The sequence below is a fragment of the Pecten maximus genome, chromosome 5, assembly GCF_902652985.1.
Source record: "Pecten maximus chromosome 5, xPecMax1.1, whole genome shotgun sequence".
Classification (NCBI taxonomy): Eukaryota; Metazoa; Mollusca; class Bivalvia; order Pectinida; family Pectinidae; genus Pecten; species Pecten maximus.
In genome coordinates, this window is record NC_047019.1 from 14262804 (window position 1) to 14283803 (window position 21000).

The 21000-nt window shown below is 35.3% G+C and overlaps 3 protein-coding genes across 6 annotated transcripts in view; 2 read left to right on the top strand and 1 right to left on the bottom strand.

The window, feature by feature from the left end:
- Positions 1 to 3374, bottom strand: part of LOC117327246 (nucleolar pre-ribosomal-associated protein 1-like) — a 33399-nt gene extending 30025 nt beyond the window's left edge. Inside the window, exons 1-4 of the mRNA XM_033884146.1 lie at positions 3104 to 3374; positions 1991 to 2130; positions 1350 to 1637; positions 554 to 650 (exon numbers count right to left, since the gene is read on the bottom strand). Coding sequence (XP_033740037.1) covers positions 554 to 650; positions 1350 to 1637; positions 1991 to 2130; positions 3104 to 3260 — 682 coding nt within the window. The 5' untranslated portion in view covers positions 3261 to 3374. The remainder of the gene's footprint in view (positions 1 to 553; positions 651 to 1349; positions 1638 to 1990; positions 2131 to 3103) is intronic.
- Positions 3375 to 3402: 28 nt separating this feature from the next.
- LOC117327247 (charged multivesicular body protein 1b-2-like) lies at positions 3403 to 13404 on the top strand. Its single transcript, XM_033884147.1, has 7 exons — positions 3403 to 3539; positions 4347 to 4444; positions 7741 to 7887; positions 9771 to 9839; positions 10384 to 10535; positions 10975 to 11056; positions 11588 to 13404. Exons 1-7 carry the CDS (start codon positions 3527 to 3529, stop codon positions 11624 to 11626), a joined length of 600 nt encoding a protein of 199 aa, XP_033740038.1. The 5' UTR covers positions 3403 to 3526; the 3' UTR covers positions 11627 to 13404.
- Positions 13405 to 15014: 1610 nt separating this feature from the next.
- The window catches only part of LOC117327249 (protein mono-ADP-ribosyltransferase PARP4-like), an 80559-nt gene continuing 74573 nt past the window's right edge, over positions 15015 to 21000 (top strand). The window contains exons 1-7 of one of the 4 annotated variants that reach the window (XM_033884153.1): positions 15015 to 15111; positions 16570 to 16839; positions 17451 to 17649; positions 18540 to 18679; positions 19651 to 19785; positions 20071 to 20232; positions 20551 to 20685. In XM_033884153.1, the coding sequence (XP_033740044.1) occupies positions 16708 to 16839; positions 17451 to 17649; positions 18540 to 18679; positions 19651 to 19785; positions 20071 to 20232; positions 20551 to 20685 (903 nt within the window). In that variant the 5' untranslated portion in view covers positions 15015 to 15111; positions 16570 to 16707. The other 3 variants (XM_033884150.1, XM_033884152.1, XM_033884154.1) reach the window with 3 other exon arrangements.

The following is a 21000-nucleotide window of genomic DNA, read 5'->3' on the forward strand; positions in this document are numbered from 1 at the left end:
GTGGAGTGTCCAATGAATATGTCCATAAGATATGAGTTATCTCTGCCCATAATAATTAGCGTCGTTTAGTAAGTGACCTTAACCTTAAGATCCTGAACTACGATCCAATCTGAGGTATTCTTATACCTGACCTTTCTATCAAATTTGATGAATATCTGTTTGATATGATGTTGATGACGTTCAGACATGACACTGATATCAAATAGATTATCAGTGATGATATATGCCTTCCCTAGCAAACAGTACAAGCTATAATCACCTCGGATTTATCACAAAATATATTAATGCCTCAGTTGTCCTATTCTACCTCCCAAGTTGGGGCGGTGGTGGCCAAGTGATTAAGGTGTCCCGACACTTTATCACTAGCCCTCCACCTTTGGGTTGCGAGTTCAAAACCTATGTGGGGCAGTTGCCAAGTACAGGCTGTAGGTCGGTGGTTTTTCTCTGGGTTCCCCGGCTTTCCTCCACCTCCAAAACCTGGCAGGTCCTTAAATGACCCTGGCTAGAACTTTAAACCAAAACAAACAAACAAACTACCTCCAAAAAAACTGACCTCTTTGTTCCAGCAGCTGTTTGATGACATCATCACTCCCAGTGATTAGGAACGACATCATGAAGTGAAGCAGACATGTACGTACATCCTTAGGGTCCTGAAACGTAAACGAGGGACACACAGTAATTACAGTGAAATGTTAAAAAAATTGTGAAGTTATCAAACTCGAGTGCTTCAATAAACAGTGTTCCCCTACTGGTATGTACTGAAGATTAATGCAGACCTAGGTATCCTATAATCCCACAATGTTAGGAGTTTCATCACAGCAAGATACCTTTGACAGGTAATATTCAGGCAGTATACTGTATTCAACATAATAAGTGCATTATGTGCGTACAAAAAACACAAAAGGGTTGCACTTTAACAAAACCATATACAGGGAAAAGTTTCCATGAGAAATATGACAGAAAAAACCCACTTCTTTTTCATTTACATATCTTTAAGGAGACAGAATATTAGGTTAAAGACTTAAGATTAAAGTAGCATATCAGTAAGTTAAGGAACTTTTCTATGTTCCAATAATAACGCACTCATCCTCTTTTCCTGAAAAAGGGTGGGGTATGCTTATAGGAGCAGATGTACCAACTAGGTTAAATACGGACTACCAATAGCAGATTGGGTGATAAAGATTCCCTCCCCTAATAGAGCTAGCTGTAGTGTTATTTAATGCTTCCAATCTTTGTTCAAATCTTCAGAAAGCACCAATAAAAACTTGAGGATCAGAAATAAAATGCTAAGATTGGGACAGTCACGTAACAATTGAATTTCTTTAGTCATAGTTCAATCCCCATAATACCTTTTTGTCTCTGCGGTTCAATAATGGTGGCAGAACAGAGTTGTTGAAGTCAAACTGAGCGAGAACCATTCGGGCTGAGCGTTCTCCTAGCATCACCATAGCAGTCAGCAGCCTGAGGGTTACTTTGATGTGGCCGGACTTGTTGGTCATTAGCAGGGTGAAGTATATGGTGGCCATTTGAGAAGATAACAATCTTTGAACAATGTTCTGGCCCACCACAGAAAACTTCTCCATATCATCTGCAATCCTGAGCAATATGGCCTCCAGGACTCCAAAGACAAGTGCCAACTGGTCCAAAGAGATACATTTAAATAACAGACTTTTGTTATGCATGTATTTCCTTACAGCAACAATGGTTAATTTATTTATTTTCTTCATAGACAATTCTTTTTATCAGCCACAATATAATCATATATGTGTGATATGTTTATTTAATGAGATGTTTTTCTGATATTTGAAGAAACTTAGTGAACCTTGTTTGAACTACATGTATAGCTATTATAATGACTTAGTTACTCAAGAAAGCATAGAAAAAGTATAGATACAAAAAGGTTAACATCCCAAATTCACCCAAACAAACAAAAATAAACTTTTTGTATACTACATGTATTATTATTATTACAGACTTGGGCGGAAATTACCTCCCCTGGTTTCCGTTTCCCTGCTTCAAGAACTTTGAACACCTCGCTGCATTCTGCTGATGATCGGCAGTATCCGGCAACAATATCATATCCATGCTCTTCAGGCCACTTTCTTGCACTCTCAGAAAATTTTTCAAAAGCTGAAAAAAAAAAACAAAAAAACATGAACACTAAATTCTTATACCTATACCAGTAACCTAGGTCTATATGAATTGAAAAGTGGACCTTTGGACAAGACATATAAACATGGAAATGAACATATTACATTTATCAAACGATCTTTTAAATGTCCAAGAAGAGCTTTTCCATTGCATAAATATATTTTACATTCCAGAGAGGCATCAAAAATATTTTGATAAATAACATACATATAGATTTGAAATTGCAAAAGGTATTCACTTTCAATTTATTGCATTATCAGTAGCAGGTGAGTGATGCTACCTCAAAGGCATGCACCTTACAAGGGCTACAGGATTTTGATTCTACTGTTTCAAAGTTTTCTCTACGAAATTCTGTAATGACATATATATATAGTGTAGTACGTATACCTTACACATGTATGTGCCATCTTAGCCAGAGTTTCCTCTGGACCTGACAACATGTCTGGTGTAGGCCTGACATATGCATGGTGTCAGGGCCAGAGGAAACTCGGGCTAGTGCCATCTGTGGGGGTGAATTCAACAGAGATGAAGATATATAATGCAACAGAAATCAATGTCGAACCGTAACGTCTCTGCCAGAGCATTTTGAAATCATTATTCTATGGTAATCCAAAAGTTTGTGATGTTTTATTGGTCTTTTAAAAAAATTATACGAGCAGAAATATTTCGTATATATAGGTATTTCTGACTATTTTTTGTAATATAAAACTAGACATGCCACTGTGATCTGACGTGGCTGACTTGCAGTACTGTTGTTTAATGTTACGAATGTTATTGTATTATTACTGATGCTGTCAGAGTTACAGTGCTTAACTAGCCTAATCAGGCATATATAACTGATTACCAGCAGGCGTCGAAATTCTGATCGCATCAGGCCTTCGATCGGAATCTTGAAGCCCGAGATTTCAGTTGCCTTTTCTAATATTATATATTACAAGCATAACGTTTGAACCTGAAAAGGTTGTTGATGGGTCCCTCAGAAGGTATTTGAACGTAATTTCTGTGAATTCTTCTGTCTTGCATTTCTTATTTGGTGAATCAGTGTTCTGTTTTTCTGCGTCAACTTTCTTCTTTTTCCTTTTTAACGGTAAATTCTTATCCTCCGTCATGTTTATCGAAACACATGTGCTCGTGTTGTTTAAACCGGAAGTTCTCGCCTGTTTACCATTCACGATTCTAACTCAGAATAAATCCAAAGGTATTCCGAGATTAGAATAGTACGCAGAAATTGATGACGTATAAAATACATGACCTCATTTCCCACTAAACATCACAAGGGAAGTAGTCAGTAATTTCTCAATCACAGTTTTGCAGACAGAAGAGATATCAAATCAAAGCAGACAGGAACGTTGCTGGGAGAAAACAGAAAAGAAAAATGTCGATGGACAGTATCCTTTAAAATATTGGTAAAAACATGCGGGTTATAGAATATAGAGATGGGTAATTATGTTGATACTGAAGTAGGTTTAGAGATTTTCTTGAAAATGTAAACATTGGAAGTCACGATTTCCTGATTCAATCAGACTCAAGGACTTCTCCTATGAAACTTTGTTATATTCTATGATTGTATTGTCTATTTAATTTGTCTACTGAAGGACAAGTCATGATAATTATATAACATTCATTTTAAAGAAATGTTGTCAAAAAGACTACTGATGATGAAAATCAGCAACAGTTTGTAGTAAAAGTTGACAGAATTATGAAATGTAAAAGTTTAAAGTAATTAAGAAAAAAGATCTGTATTTTGAAATTATTTATTGGTCCTGAGTTTGGTCAACTAAATATTTCCTCTCTATTTACCTTAATATGACTAAAGTGTTGTAGTGTTGCCTTGTAACTTTGCAATATATCAATATAATATGTGCATGTGGCAGGTTTTCATGGTGATATGGTCGCCTTCTAGCTTTGCGCTAGGGGGAATTTCCCTTTAGAGCGGCGGACCAGTAATCTGAAAGTTGATGGCCATGGTTTGATCCTCGTTGGAGGCACACTACTCTCTTTCCTGTTACAAATATATACATTGTATTTTATATGGTTTATATATAGACTTATATCCTATACAAAGATATTCTGATGGAAAATTCCCTGTGAATGCTGATGTTATGTATGTTATGTATTTTTGTAGTTTTCTTGAAATATTTATTTAATAGATTATGTATTGCATGTTCTGTCTGGTATACCTTAACAGTATATAGAGCATCTCTTTAATCTCAAATTCGCTGCAAAGGACTTGGAGCGCAATGCAAAACGAAGTGAAAAGTCAGAAAAAGAAGAAAAAACTAAATTAAAAAAGGTAACCAGTAGTTAAAATTGTTTATAGAATGCTGATAAAGGTCAGGTGATGTAGACAATGTACTGGTAAGTACCGTAGATTTTTCCCATGTCAATATTTGAAGAAGAAAAAGGGCACTATACACAAATATTTATGGTAAGTATTATGGTTGTAACCATGTAACTATAAACATACACCTGTAGATCAGTATGGTAACACTATGGTCTATGGCCACCATATATAGATAAGTATGGTAACACCATATGACCACCATGTAGATAAATATGGTAACACCATGGCCACCATGTAGATAAGTATGGTAACACCATGGTCATCATATTAGGTGGATATGGTAACACCACATGGTCGTCATATTAGGTAGATATGGTAACACCACATGGTCGTCATATTAGGTAGATATGGTAACACCACATGGTCGTCATATTAGGTAGATATGGTAACACCACATGGTCGTCATATTAGGTAGATATGGTAACACCATATATAGCCGCCATGTAGGTAAGTATGGTAACCATTAAATAAGTATGGTAACACCATGGTCTGCATGTAGATAAGTATGTATGGTTTTACCATGAACACCATGTAAGTAATGAAAATTTAGTTATCTAAAACATTTCAGTGTATACAGCGTAACGATAGTAAAAGAACTTACCTGTATCTGTATATACCTTTTTTAGGTCACCTGAGACAAAGTCTCAAGTGACCTATTCTAATTGCCTTTTGTCCGTCGTCGTGCGTCGTCCGTCGTGCGTCCGTAAACAATTTACATTTTCGACTTCTTCTCCAAAGCCCCTAAACCAAATTCAATGAAATTTGGCAGGAAGCTTTTATGGCTAAAGGTCAACCAAAATTGTGAATTATATGGTCCCCACCCCCAAGGGGCCTGAGGGGCGGGGCTAAAAAGGGTCAAATTTACTAAAACTTCAAAAATCTTCTTCTCTACTCTCAGATATGGTGGAATCAAACACTCTTCATAGATGGAAGGGTCTTAAGGTACTTTACCAAAATTGTGAATTTCATGACCCAGGGGTCTCACGTTTGCCCCTGGGGAGGGGGTAAACTTTACTATAGTTTATATAGGGAAATCACATTTTTGACTATAATTTGTTGGATTTCTATTGGAATTCATTCTAACTTGGTTAACATTATCAGCATGGGAAAACAGATTGATGGTATACACATGTTGGCCTTGACTGACCCCCAGGGGCTGATGGGCGGGGCTAAAAAGGGTCAAATTTACTAAAACTTCAAAGATCTTCTTCTCTACTCTCAGATATGGTGGAATCAAACACTCTTCATAGATGGAAGAGTCTTAAGGTGCTTTACCAAAATTGTGAATTTCCTGACCCTGGGGTCTCACATTTGCCCCTGGGGAGGGGGTAAACTTTGCTATAGTTTATATAGGGAAATCACATATTTGACTATTGTTTGTTTGATTTCTATTGGAATTCATTCTAACTTGGTTAACATTATCAGCTTGTGATTGCAGTTTGATGGTATACACATGTTGGCACTGACTGACCCCCAGGGGCTGATGGGTGGGGCTAAAAAGGGTCAAATTGACTAAAACTTCAAAAATCTTCTTTTCAAAACCCAATTAAGATAGAATCAAATACTCTTCATAGGTGGAAGGGTCTTATAGTGCTTTACTAATGTTATGAATTTCATGACCCTGGGGTCACAAGTTTGCCCCTGGTGAGGGGGTAAACTTTACTATAGTTTATATAGGGAAATCACATTTTTGACAATTATTTGTTTGATTTCTATTGGAATTCATTCTAACTTTGTTAACATTATCAGCATTGGATGACAGCTTAATGGTATATACCTGTTGGCCCTGACTGACCCCTAGGGACTGATGGGTGGGCTCAAAAGGGTCAATTAGATTAACTGAAATACTTCAAATCTCAGGTGACCGTTAAGGCCCATGGGCCTCTTGTTACACTTGACATGCACTCCACTATACATACATTAGTGTATGTCTTCATGGAATGATCTGCATTGTAATCAAATCTATGTGATATATACATATACACTGTACATGAAATAAATATATATAGTACATCCAGTGGTAAACATGATTCAGATGTCGTATTTACGATGTACATTTGACTGGTCATTAGTCTATTGAAGGTGATATTTATATAGTGTAGCCGCTAAAACATTAATATTGTCTATCTATTTCTAACAAACTGTCCAAATATGAAGCTCTGTTTACACAATATATAACTTATATATGTTACAATATACTATACATTTAACAACTATTTACACATGTATCACTTTTATATCAGTTACATTATACTGTGAAAGGAGCGAGTTGGTGTGGCTTGTATTTAGTGAGGTCTTTGTCACTCAACTGATGGAGCAGCTTCGATTGCTCTTGAGGTAGTCGTGGATTATTACACCAGAGATCCTGGTTCGATTCCTGTCAGGGCATTCAGCAGGAATGTGTTTTCCCTGTTACCTCACTGACAATCCTATTAATTTCCCGACTATTTACCCTTTTTAAACAAGTTACATTATATACTTTACATATACCAACACATATAAAGAACAGTATAAGTGACAGGCCTTAACACAGTACAGGGCAACTCTTCAATTTGAAATATAGTGCTAGGTCACTACTGCGTTTTGCAAACAAATGTGATAAGGAAGAAAGGACTGAAAAGAGAAAATTGAAAAAGGTGAGTTTATATTGTAACGTGTAGCTCGTTTCCTCACCTGGTGTTGTAATAAAATAATGGTCTGATATACTATACTCAGCTTTTGTAACCCATGTATTAAATATGCATACAGCATTCCTCAAAAAAATGTCATCCCTGACTTATGTTGATTGGAGATTCTTACCCCAGTCTTCAGAATGTTTAACACACATTCATTAATGCAATACTAGTAGTACCAAAGACAGTTCACTGTGTCACTTTCACATCAGTTAGGTCAAGGTCACTATTTGAAGTCATATTCCAAATCTGCGCAAACAACAGATAAGTTTCATTATAGATACTTTTCAGTATGGTGTGTCACCAACTCACCATGCAATTTGTACTAATGATGCAATTTGTAATAAAAATTTAAGAGTTATTTTTTGTGTGTAAGTCTGCAGAAACTCAGGTCCAAGGTCAAGGTCATAATACAAACCTAGTGTGTAGCTGAATAACACCATGTGATATATTCAAAATAGCATTCCAGATGAAAATGTTTTATCACTTCTTATCAAACAGAAGCAAGCTCATCTGACTAGAATCCTATATTTTGTAGAACCAGATTCTGACCATTATGTATGCTTGTTACAGGCAATCCAGAAAGGTAATCTAGAGGGAGCCAGAATACATGCAGAAAACTCAATCCGACAGAAGAACCAGGCCCTCAACTACAGACGCATGAGTGCAAGGATTGATGGTGTAGCAGCCCGGGTACAAACAGCTGTGACAATGAAACAGGTATGCACATTACGTACCTGTTATATAATGTAGCATTTGTATCTTAGGTAATAAATGGAGGAGATCAAGTAGATTTGTTCAATATCAGAAATTTTGTTTAATAGTAAATGAATTTTCTGACACTTTTAAATAAATTGAAGGAATCTTATACCAGTTCAAAAATAATTATTTAATGTATGAATTGTTGTTTTTAGCCCACCATCATCAGATGGTGGGCTATTCAAATCGCCCTGCGTCCGTGGTCCGTCGTCCGTCCGTCCCTCCGTCCGTCCGTAAACAATTCTTGTTATCGCTAATCCTCAGAAAGTATTGCATTTTGAGACCAATCGGAAAACAACATGGCCGACAGGCAGCCATCTTGGATTTTGACAATTGAAGTTTGTTATCGCTATTTCTGAGAAAGTACTGAAGAGATCTTTCTTAAATTTCATATGTAGGTTCCCCTTGGTGCCTAGTTATGCATATTGCGTTTTGAGACCAATTGGAAAACAACATGGCCGACAGGCAGCCATCTTGGATTTTGACAATTGAAGTTTGTTATCGCTTTTTCTGAGAATGTGCTTAAGGGATCTTTCTCAAATATAATATGAAGGTTCCCCTTGGTGCCTAGTTATGCATATTGCGTTTTGAGAATAATCGGATAACAACATGGCCGACAGGCAGCCATCTTGGATTTTGACAATTGAAGTTTGTTATCGCTATTTCTGAGAAAGTACTAAAGGGATCTTTCTCAAATTTCATATGTAGGTTCCCCTTGGTGCCTAGTTATGCATATTGCGATTTGAGACCAATTGGAAAACAACATGGCCGACAGGCAGCCATCTTGGGTTTTGACAATTGAAGTTTGTTATCGCTATTTCTGAGAATGTACTGAAGGGATCTTTCTCAAATTTCATATGTAGGTTCCCCTTGGTGCTTAGTTATGCATATTGCGATTTGAGACCAATCAGAAAACAACATGGCCGACAGGCAGCCATCTTGGATTTTGACAATTGAAGTTTGTTATCTCTATTTCTGAGAAAGTACTGAATGGATCTTTCTGAAATTTCATATGTACGTTTCCCTTGGTGCCTTGTTATGCATATTGCATTTTGAGACCAATCAGAAAACAACATGGCCGACAGGCAGCCATCTTGGATTTTGACAATTGAAGTTTGTTATCACTATTTCTGAGAAAGTACTGAATGGATCTTTCTGAAATTTCATATGTAAGTTTCCCTCGGTGCCTAGTTATGCATATTGCGTTTTGAGACCAATCTGAGAACAACATGGCCAACAGGCAGCCATCTTGGATTTTGACAATTGGAAGTTTGTTATCGCTATTTCTGAGAAAGTACTGAAGGGATCTTTCTCAAATTTCATATGGAGGTTCCCCTTGGTGCCTCTTTATGCTTATTGCATTTTGAGATCAATTGGAAAACAATATGGCCGACAGACCGCCATCTTGGATTTTGACAATTGAAGTTTGTTATCTCTATTTCTCAAAGTACTGAATGGATCTTGCTCCATAGTAGGTTCCCCCTGGTCCCTTGTATTGCATTTTTGGACCAGTCTGTCCTGAAAACAACCTGGCAAACAAACAGCCATTATCGTTAAATCTCAAATTTCTTATATAGCTAGGATTCCCTTGTTTGAAAAGTACTGGAGGGATGTCTCAATTTGCACAGATTAGTAAAATGAAGGGAAAAGTAGAGAAAAAATCAATCTGACATGGAACTTATGAAGATCATTCAATGGTGGGCGCCAAGATCCCTCTGGGATCTCTTGTTTTTCTGTTTAAATATGAAATCTAAGCGTTGTTCATCATTTTAGGTTGCATTAAATCATTAAATTGAAGTCTATTAACATTACAAGCCTGTAATACAGATGTTTTGGGTTTATAGGTCACTGGATCCATGGCCGGTGTGGTGAAGTCTATGGAATCAGCAATGAAGAGTATGAATCTTGAGAAGGTAGGTTTATTTTTGTTCAAATGAAATTTTACAAGAATATTGTTGGCACTTGTAAAAAAAATTATAGATATACTTAACACTAAATATTTTCGCTACAGTCCATCCAGGATAGACGTCATGATCTCTGATTGGTCAATATTTAGACATTGAATTTTATGAAAATTTTTATGCATTTATATGGTGTATTTTGGGACTGTAAATAGTTGATTGGATGAGAAAGCAAATTCCTAGATATGTATCTGGCTATAAGCCCATGTCTGCCTATAACAAACTACCAAATTTGATTAATGTTTATTGCATTTCAGTTAAAAAGCTTGTAGAAAATCAATGACATTTCATTGTCGAGCAATAAGCCCATTCTCTACCTCGAGTCCAAATTGATTTGTTAGTCACCTGGGCCTATCGCAGGATGACGTACAGTATTACGTTACAATTCAGTAGTGATGGGAATGACACCAGCTCAATGTGTGATGGTTCTAGTGTATTACCTGAAGTTATTTTGTCTTTAAAATGAAAATAAGATGTAGACATTACTTCTTTACAGATCTCACAGTTGATGGACAGGTTCGAACAACAGTTTGAGAATCTAGATGTGCAATCACAGGTGATGGAAGACACCATGAATGCATCGTCCACCCTTAACACACCTCAGACGCAAGTGGAAGGACTGATGCAGGAGGTTGCTGACGAGGCTGGGTATGTACATCATCTTAGACTTGTTATATTTCCTAAAATAAACGGTAATCATGACGTTAAACATTTCTGTTAGGTTACTGGTCTACCTTTTATTTTGAGTTTTGATTGCATTATATATCAGTTCAGATGTGAAGTTGAGAGAAAGTCAAAAGACCGGTTAAACATACAGATTTAAGTGTGATTTTAACAAAGAATTAATATACATTTGTATTGAGCCATACATATTTAACATTAAAGACCATAGCTGTTGAAAGGTCATTAAACAATACTATGCCAAACCTTAGGGCTATTCCAGCAAAATGCATACAGGTACCCTACGTGAGGACTCGAGAAAAAAACAAATTCTATACATGGTGGGTGTTGAAGAAAAGTGTGAGACAGTGGGAAGCAATCTTTAAATCTTGTTCTCATTAAATAAAATATGTGATTTGTGTTACAGTTTGGAATTAAACATGGACCTTCCGTCAGCACAGTCATCCTTACCCTCTGGAGTAGCGTCATCAAATGCAAGTAGTGAGCAGGTAAGCTTGTGTGTAAATGGGCAGCATTATTACTGGACAAGAACAGAAATTGTGGAGAAGAACTTGTATATATTTTGTTAAAATTTGCCTCTCATCCATTTTTCTGTTTTGACAATAAATTTCTTTAGATCAAATAAACAAGTGGGTGTGTAAGAAATGGGGAAGTATCTATCATCTATTACTAGTTTTTAAAAGATTGGTCAGTTCTTGTTCTTATCATCTGTCTATTTTCTAAATATTGATTTATAAAATAACCTGGTTTAAAAAATACATTTTGGGGGCAAGAAACTTTGTTTGTGTTATTTTGGGGGATAGTTTATATCACTGATGCATTATTGAAAAATTGGTTTAGCAAATTTTCTTCATGAAAGTCTGATATAACATGTACTATTTCATAGCTTTTAAGTTTTTGTATCAGTATTTCTACCATACAATACCACAACACAAAGAACTTTGCAGAAAAAATTCCTATTTCAATTTATTTGATGTAGTCTTTATCGATATAATAATAAATATGTTTCTTTTCTTTAGGATGAACTTACACAGCGACTTGCAAAGTTACGGAATTGATTCACTTCAGTCATCTTCTTCATTGTGATAGTAAAATAGAAATTCTGACTTTTAAACGGACGCCTTAGCTTTGAATAGAAAAGTTTTATCTGTAAAAGAAAACCAGTCTTCACTCAGAGTCTATCATGATGACTGCCCTCCTCCTGTTTCTGTGAAGCACTGATGTCGCAGACTGAAACTTGCTGTTAAGATGAGGTGTAGCATGATTGTGTTGAATGAACTCGGACTATTAACCAAGCAGGCAATATTATTAAAGATAAGTCTGTATGGAGAGAAGTTTGGTGCTCATTGTTTGGAGGAAGGAGTAGAACAAATGCACAAATTGTAAAATAATGCCCAGATTTTACTTGTATCTACGTCTAATTCACTTTTAAGAATATTTTGCTGGTACAAACATTTGTGAAAAACCAGTGAAACAAAATTACCGAAATGGTAGTACACATGTATATGGTGTGTTAACATTAGGTAATCATTTTAGTGCTGTGTGAAAGATGCAACATGTACTTGTTTGTACATGTATGTGTATTACAATATACATTATTGTACATTGACATGTACTTACCTGTATGTGTCAGGCGAAAAAGAACCATATCCTTTACCATATTTCATTCATTTATTTTAAAATTTTTCTTTTATGTGGGTATTAACTTATATCACCAATATTGTTCATTTGTATGTAATGTTCTTGACATGGTGAACCCACCAATGAGCAATGGTCAAAGGGAGATAATTAACTTTAGGGAAATGTTTGAAAATTCTGTTAATATAGTATTATATATCATGATACAAATTGATATCAAAGTCGCATGTGTTTCACGAAAATTACTTAGTCAAGTGTTCTTTTTCTATACACCTTTATTGAAAGTTATCCATCAATTTAGTTAAGTTCTACAAAATCTAATTACTACAAGCAATTAAAAAACAGAATCAATGTATTATAAAGTTTCCTGCAGGGATTTTAGTTTAACTTTAATTTGCAGATTTCGTAAGTCAAAAAACATTTTTCAAGAAATTTCAAAGGGGTAAAATGTATGTATAAAAGGCCCTTTCAACTTCATGAGGTAGAACTCTTTAGGAAGGCCATGCTGTCATTGATCTGATGGAAGCTCTTTAGCATACAATACAAATGTACATCTAATTGGTATAATATTGATGAATATTTATTGATATAGTTTATCTTTAAGAATAATGTATGTACATTGTACACATAACCATTATTGTAATTTCTTACCTAAGTATATTAAGTTAATTCCTATGGATGTGACAGGTACTTGGTAATATATTCTGACAGGCATGTGGATATGTCTATGGTAGTGATAATTAAGTGATGATAGGCTGTTCAGTGGATGTGTATTAAGTGTGACAGGGATGTGCCACCTGCTGTCATGGCGATTTATGCTTTAATTGAATAGAGAAAAACCTATGTAATATTTTAAATCTGTAGCAAAATTTCTTATTGGATTAATATATTCTGTAATGTAAATTTTGATTAAAAAACTAGTTTCAGTTTGAATTTCTGTTACAAACTGCTGTGTAATATTCAATAACAGGGATATACCTAACACCAACTTTCTGAATTATTAATAGTTTTCGCAATTCAAGGGATAAAACCTCAAGGATATTGTATTCCTGGAACTTCAGGATGTAACAATAAGAATTTCTGTATTCTTTTTTTTACTGTTATTCAGTTTATTGAAATCATACATACAGATGTGTATGTAGTAAACTATGTATTATAGATTAATAAAATTGTTGAATAAATCTTGATCCAAACGTAATTAGTGTTGAATTTTCAATACGTTCTGTCAAGTTTGTGTAATTGATAAGATATATTGATAAAACATGTATTAAGCAAAATGTTTAAATTGACATGTCGAAAGCTAGATATATATGATAAGTTTGTAACAAGTGTAGGTTACCTTGTAGCTGGTAGTTTAAATTAATATGACTTATCTATTGTTCTTGTGTTGGGTGATCATTATTCTTCATTCCTGTTGACTTGTGACATTTGCATATATATATCTAAACAGGAACTTTCAAACTAGAGACTGGTATTCTTGTCTTTATTGGAGTTCTACCAGTTTTGCTAGACCATTGGGCCTCTTCTGAACACTTTGATAACAAATTTTTTTATCTTAATTGCTAAAATTATGGGCATGTGTTTATAGTGACATAATACAATGGACTGTTGTTAACATACTAGATAGCTTTATATAGAGGTGATAATTACACTACAAATTGTATCCATCACATTAATAAATTTAGAAATATTCATATTTCATATCACACCGGTATGTATAATCATAATAAATTAAACAATCCATGATCCGTACAGATGTACTTCAATAGGGTTTCTAGACATGCAGTAGACAGAGCTTGACTCTGATTCATATATAAAGTGTCTGTAATTAACTTCACTGTTGATAGGAATAAAAAGTGAATATGTGAGTGATAAAGTTTGGTGATAATTATTTGTGGCTTAGTGGAAGGAGGCAAGTGCCAATATAGAATGCAGCCAAATGAAGAAAATGTCTCCAATATATCTCCACATTATAGTTGCATTGTCTTTCTCTATTCCTTCTGCTAATTTATAATGTGGTAATTCTTTCTGGCAAGTAGTTCTACAGTAATATGGTGCAGTTTCATATGGCAATCTTCCCAGGCAATGCCAAATATGGTATACCTGCAACACTGCTCTTGCATAAGGAATTCCAGTAAAATCCAGCAAAGTTACACCTAAAACTCGAACTCTCGCTCTAACCGACAGGAGTAGATTAAGGTGTACCTCGCTCCTGTGAAGGCCGGAGTGGTCTGCACATTTTACCTAAATGTGACCATAATAATTGGCGACAAGTAAATATTGACCTTGTTTAATTTAGATATATATATACAAAATGTATATATAGGCATGACAGGAGTCTCTAGATTGGTGTACCCATCTGCTGTAGATAATGGGATTGAGATGTGATAAATACCTCTCTAACAGGGGGCAATAAAACTGAGGCAAAACTATACGGACAATTAGTGCCATGGACGTGAATTTTTTAAAAATTACTTCATGGATTAACGGCCCGGCATGTCCCCATATTAATGGTCAACGGACAGCTGCGCATACAACAATAATTGCACAGAATGATTGAAAAAATACTACAAGAATATAGAAAAAAAAAAATTATATATTTCCCCATTAGGTCTAGATAGATCTACTGCTAATATAAACAACAGCCGGCTATACACTGTACCTTAGCCTGCAGTTTACTTAACCGAAAATAATGTTGTCATCGTGTTCCTTCTCAGACACCACACGTGATGCGTCATAGCTTTATTGGAGTCAAATGTAAACACATGAGCAAGATGCGGAAGTGATATACGGGGGAATCCCATTGTCATTTCTAAAAATAGAAATATGAAGCCGTATAACGCATGCGCAGTGGGAATGTTTTTCTGTGTTTGCTGACAGCAGAAAGAGGCAGAAACTTACTAAGGTATGACTTTCAGTTGAATATCCTATTTTAGCACTTTGACAACCTTTGCAATCAGTGTTCAACAGGAAAGAAGTTGGCATACTTCTTACCGTATTTGTATTAACGTTCGATATTTAAGAATTTACGTTGCGTTAGCAAGCTCGAGCTACATGTAACTGTTACGTAGAGACCTAGGTAGGCCTGCCTGTTTACAAAAAAAAGAGCTGCTTTAAACCCATCGTGCTACAGTGCATTCGGTATTCAGATTGCAAAAGATTATTTTAAAAGTGCATGCTTCCTGGTATCGTGTTACTGCAATAAGGCTTGTGATTAACGTTATATAGTTAGACTTTACATCAACGGCAAAACTCGGGTTACCTGCAGGAGTGTAACCAGAAAATTCTATTAGGGCCTACATGATATTGGTTTTGTTCAATAAACCATGACTAATCACTCAAGATTTCTGAGCGTCCTTAAAGAAAAAAAAATCTCTCTTTCTTTTTAAATCAGCGCCACTGTGCACCCAACACCAAAACACTCTAGGAAATCGTCATTATTGACGGAAGGGAGTTACAATAAGAAGAAGAGAAGAAGAAGAATCCGAAGCAATGTTTCCGGCATGGTTAAACCATTGCTCTAACATGTATATTACAAAGACATGAGAGAGAGAAACATAGGCCTATGACCTTTGTATACGGTGCCTGGTAAAGTTTGGTTTGCATGTACAATACAAAATCAGTGGAAACACTTTTCCTCTCTGTGGTCAAAGAACTTATAATAAGAATAAGAGTCTTTGGTTCCTGGGAGTTATATAAAGTTAAACTCAAAGAGTAAGAAGTGTATAGAATAAAAAGGACAGAATGGTGTAGCAGGTTCATTGGATCTACAGGAGCGATGGCATTGGTACCTTGAGGTCAATTACAATTCAGTTATTTGAAGGACAATTAGGGGCTGACAAAGGGGTTGATGGACTTGGTCAGTTACAGGTCAACAAAGGTCATGATGGACTGGGTCAATTACTGGTCATAAAGGGGCTTTTGGACAGGGTCAGTAAACGGTCAACATTTGTTTGATAGACTCAGTCAGTTACTGGTCAACAGGGGATATGTTGATGGATAGGGTCAATTACTGGTCAATAGGGGTGTTGATTGACTGGGTCATGATCAGTAACTGGTCATCAAGAATGTTGATGGATTGGGTCTACTGGTCAGCAAAGGGACTGATGGACACGGTCAGTAAATGGTCAATAAGGGGCTGATGGACTAGGTCGTCTACTGGTCAACAAAGGGGCAGAGTGACAGGATCAGTACCTTGTCAATAACAAATCTTATAGACATGGTCAGTTACTGCTGGTCAACAGAAAATTATGTATGTATAGCAAGACACACTGTTACAACACAGGTGAATTAATTGTATATTCGTGTCAAGACACAGTACTGTGTGATACATGTTAATTTGATGTCTTTCATTTTATTTCAGGTTTGCCTTATAGTTATCTTCAATTCATAGGTGAACTGCTGAGTTACATTTAAATTTATAAATCTCAGTCGGTGTGTGTTACGATATACTGGTATTGACAGAAGAGGTCCTTAGTGACCTGAAATCCAAAGTGTCACCATGGCAACAGTATTTGGAGGTTGCCATGTTGTCCTTGACCTGACGACAAGTGTCAACTTTAAAAAGAAACAGGAAATTCGTAAAAAGATCACAGAAAATGATGGAATTGTTTCCTACATCGTAACGAAACAGGTATGTAATCTTAAAAGCATGTGATCATGGCAGAGTACAGGTACCGAAGTACCAAAATTTGTAAACCGTGCATTTATAATACTTAATCTAATGTACCTGATAATTTCTAAATACTTAAAATCATACTGAATCTTATGCCCTGCCCGACTAGTTAACAGAATATCTGTTTGTAAGGTGTGTGCCCATGCATATATATTTATCATCTTTTTAAGAATTTTTAATTTTAGAAAATTGGAATTCTAACTTCACACATATCTGCTTCATATTTAGACATACATATGTAATTTTATTGAATAGATTGATGCTTGTTTATGGCATATATACTGTCTTTTAATAAAACCATTTGACATAAAACATATCTTAATCTGAGCAAGTAAATGTCTCCAGTTTAAAATTGTTTTTGTATATTAAACACTTCCAACAAACAGAATTGTATTATTTTTTTTTTGCAATAATTGAATATTTAGTTATTGAGAAATTTGATAAAAGCCTTAATAAAGTGGTATAGATGAATTAAGGGTTAGTAATACAATATGATAAATCAACGTTCCCATTACAACTTAAAGATCATGATAGACATTTTAAAAATAAAACCGCATTTGTTTTCCCAGAGTACTCATGTCATATGTAACGACCCTGCTAAAGCAGACATCAGCTACAAGTGTAAGATGGCACAGAAGTATGGCATCCCTGTTGTGTCAGTCAGCTTCCTGTATGACTGCGTTGAGAAAGGGAGACTACTCAGTACTGACGATTACCTGGTTGTTGGCAAAACAAGGTCTCAGAAACTTGGCTCTGGTAGAATTGCAGGTAAAGAAATATATCACAATCATTTATGATAATACATTGTTCCTTGAAACCTTGCATATATAATTAGTCCCCTGCCGTTTGAAAAACGGGGGGACTATAGGTTTACCCTCCGTCCGTCCGTCTGTCTGGCCGTCTGTCTGTCTGTCTGTCACGCAATAGTTGTCCGGACAACTCCTTCTAAAGTACTACTCCGATTTTAACTAAACTTGGTATACATGATTAGTATAACATGTAGTTGTGCATCCCACAATTTTTTTTTCTTCGAAAAACCGATTTTCAAAATGGCCGCCGGCTTCTCATTGGTTGAGGCTTGTCCGGACAACTCCTCCTAAAACTACTCCGATTTTAACACAACTTGGTATGCATGATCAGTATAACATGTAGTTAAAGCAATGGGAAATAAATAGGTGCACTCCTAGGTCAGGCAGGGGACTTTGTATTGCTGTTGCAATACTATCCATCCTTGTTATATATATATATGAAGTGATAGGATGCTTATTGAACAGACTACTTTGAGATAATTCTGGATACAGTATTTCATTTTTATTCTTCGTGTAAGTTATGTAGTATGTTTGGCTGTATCTGAAAACTGTAATTAACAAGCAACTTCATTTCTTGAAACATCTTGCATATTTCTTAGGTTATTTAAAAAGCAAATCTCTTTAAAATTAAGCTAAGGATTTGAGAAATTGCAGGAGCATGGGGAATATTTGATATATTTTCCTCTTATTATACACCTTTCAGACAGTAGCAAGTACAAGGTACCAATTCTGGTTGAATTTATTTCACAGAGATCATGAAAAAAATGATAAATTGATTGTTTTTCAAATATCAGATCTGCGGTAAATATGCAATAAGTGACCCTGGGATGAATATATTCATTGTTTCAGCTACAAAGTACCAGATCCTTGGAAAGAGGAAGAAGTCCTCCTTCTATCCTGGAGGAGTGAAAGCATGGCCACTACAGGAAAAACATACCCCTATATTTAACAGTACCAAATACCAGGTGGCAAAATATGCAGTATTGAAGGTAAGGACACTGGGATGTTTATTATAAGTCCCATTCTTCACAGCAGACTTTGTCACGATCTAGGGCATGCAAATATCACATACCTGAGCATGTACTGAAGAATCAATCTATAGACCAATTAAGTACAAGCAGAATATTTCCAGTTGTCTTATTTAACAGGTTTTACATCCACTTGTCGGCCACATTCTCCTTTAATTTAAGGGTATAGAGGGCATGTTTGCTAACTGTTTGAAATTTCCTTTTGCCTGGGCAGGGTTGGGATGGGAGTGGATGACATCAGAAAAGAACCTTTATAGACATCTTTCGGAATACATAAATATTTCATATTTGTTACTGCTCTTTTTCCAGTATCAGTTGGATTGTTTAAGGATTAACTTGACGTGTTAAGGTGATTTAACACAAAAAGCAGTGTGCTGTTAATAAACAGCAAAGTGATTGATGATGAGAATACAATCCAGCTTGTTATTATTACTCAAAGTAAAATAAAAAACTATATACATGTTAATCCTTATATTAATTTGATTATACACAATCCCTATGGAAATCCACTTTTATTGATGGACTCTTATAAATTATGCCACTGTATAATAGGCCAGTATAAAGCGACTTTACAAATATCTTGGACTGATAACATAAATTCTAAGCCAATGAAAATGCATGTTGTATACAAAATCAGATTCTAAGCCAATGAAATTTAATGCTTGTTGTACAAAATTATAAGAAACAGATTAAAATTTTTACAGATAGCCTGTATTTAATTAAGTTTGGTCCAAGAATCATGAGTCTAACTCTGAAACATGATGGGTTATGCAAGTATTATTCTAAAGAGGATTTTCACCAAAATATTGACAGTTGCCACAAATTTAACTACATCTGAACTCATATTACACATGAAAATATGACACTTTTTGTTGAAGTAATTTTTGTAGATGAAAAATTTCTTCAGTTCAATCTTGGTTTTATTGTTTCAGAAATATGTGAAGAGTGCCGGAAGAACGTTTTTCTGTGTGCTGGAGGTTCATGTCACTGAGGAACGTGACCTTCTGCCTGGACAAATCTACAGATTCAGGGTGTCGAAGCACCATGGCAACCTTAAAAACATCCAGGTATATGAAAATATACAGGAACATCAATAATAATACTATGTTAATGAGAGCTGAAAATAAGTAGATAAAATATGTTAGGTTCAAAACTTGACAGTGTACAAAATATAATTAAATTTTCTCTATTTTTCTTATATGGACAAGTCAATATTTTGTGGTGTACATGGCATTTATTTCAAAGTTGATAAATTACGTAAAGAAAACTTTTTTTTAGTTTATTCTAATAAGAGAAAATTATGTTTAAATAGGATGATAAAGGGTTATAGAACTATTTAACTTGCTCCACAGGAAGGAAAACCTGAGAAAATGGAATGTTACTATGTTGAGACTTCGGAGGAAGCTACCAAGATGTACAGTTTTCTATACAAACAGCAGACAGACCCCCCAAATCTAATGGAGGTGTCCCATGATGCACCTCCGAGGGGTGTGGGCACCTTGAATTTTCAAAAGGTTAGTAGATCTCTGAATTCAACAAATAATGTCAATATATTTATACAGCAAAATGAAGATTTTAACAAAATGACAGTTTTTAACTTACAATGGGAAGGTCCTGAAGTTATCAGTCAACTTAAAGATTTTCAAATCTCGGCGAACAAGAGTTATTAGATATAAATTGATATAACTTGTTTCTCAATTGTTGTAAATAAAGTTTATACAGATTTTCATTAAGGACGGTTTTTAAATGTTGATTTCATGGAAGCTAAATATGATGTGCAATATGTTAAAGAGCTGTAATAAGAATCGTTATAATACTTCTTGATTTAACAGATGATGGTCACATTTGGACTAGAGAAAGCAGAGTTGTCCACCCCTGTCTGTGAACTAGTAGAGGGGATATGGAAGGAAGCTTACTCTGATCTGTCTGACATCCTAACCTCACCGAGCTCAGTCAAACTAGAACAGGTCCGTTAACTACCACCACTGATACAAATAAATAAAATGATTTATCTGACATCCTAACCTCACCGAGCTCAGTCAAACTAGAACAGGTCAGTTAACTGACACCATCACTTATAATACAAATAAATAAAATGATTTATTAAGATTTATTTATTTATTTATATTTCATTAATTAAATAATAGATTAAATTATAAATTAATTAATTAATCATTTTATTTATTTATTTTGGGAAATGAATGTTTCTTCCTTTACTTTAATGTTATTTCACTGATGCTTCTGCTCCAGCAAATCCCAAAATTCCATTATGCTTTTCAATG

Excerpts from the sequence above, each read along its gene's own strand:
- LOC117327247 (XM_033884147.1), top strand. Across the intron at positions 4,445-7,740 it reads AAAAAACTAAATTAAAAAAG|GCAATCCAGAAAGGTAATCT; the intron begins GTAACCAGTAGT and ends TGCTTGTTACAG. Across the intron at positions 9,840-10,383 it reads AGAGTATGAATCTTGAGAAG|ATCTCACAGTTGATGGACAG; the intron begins GTAGGTTTATTT and ends ACTTCTTTACAG.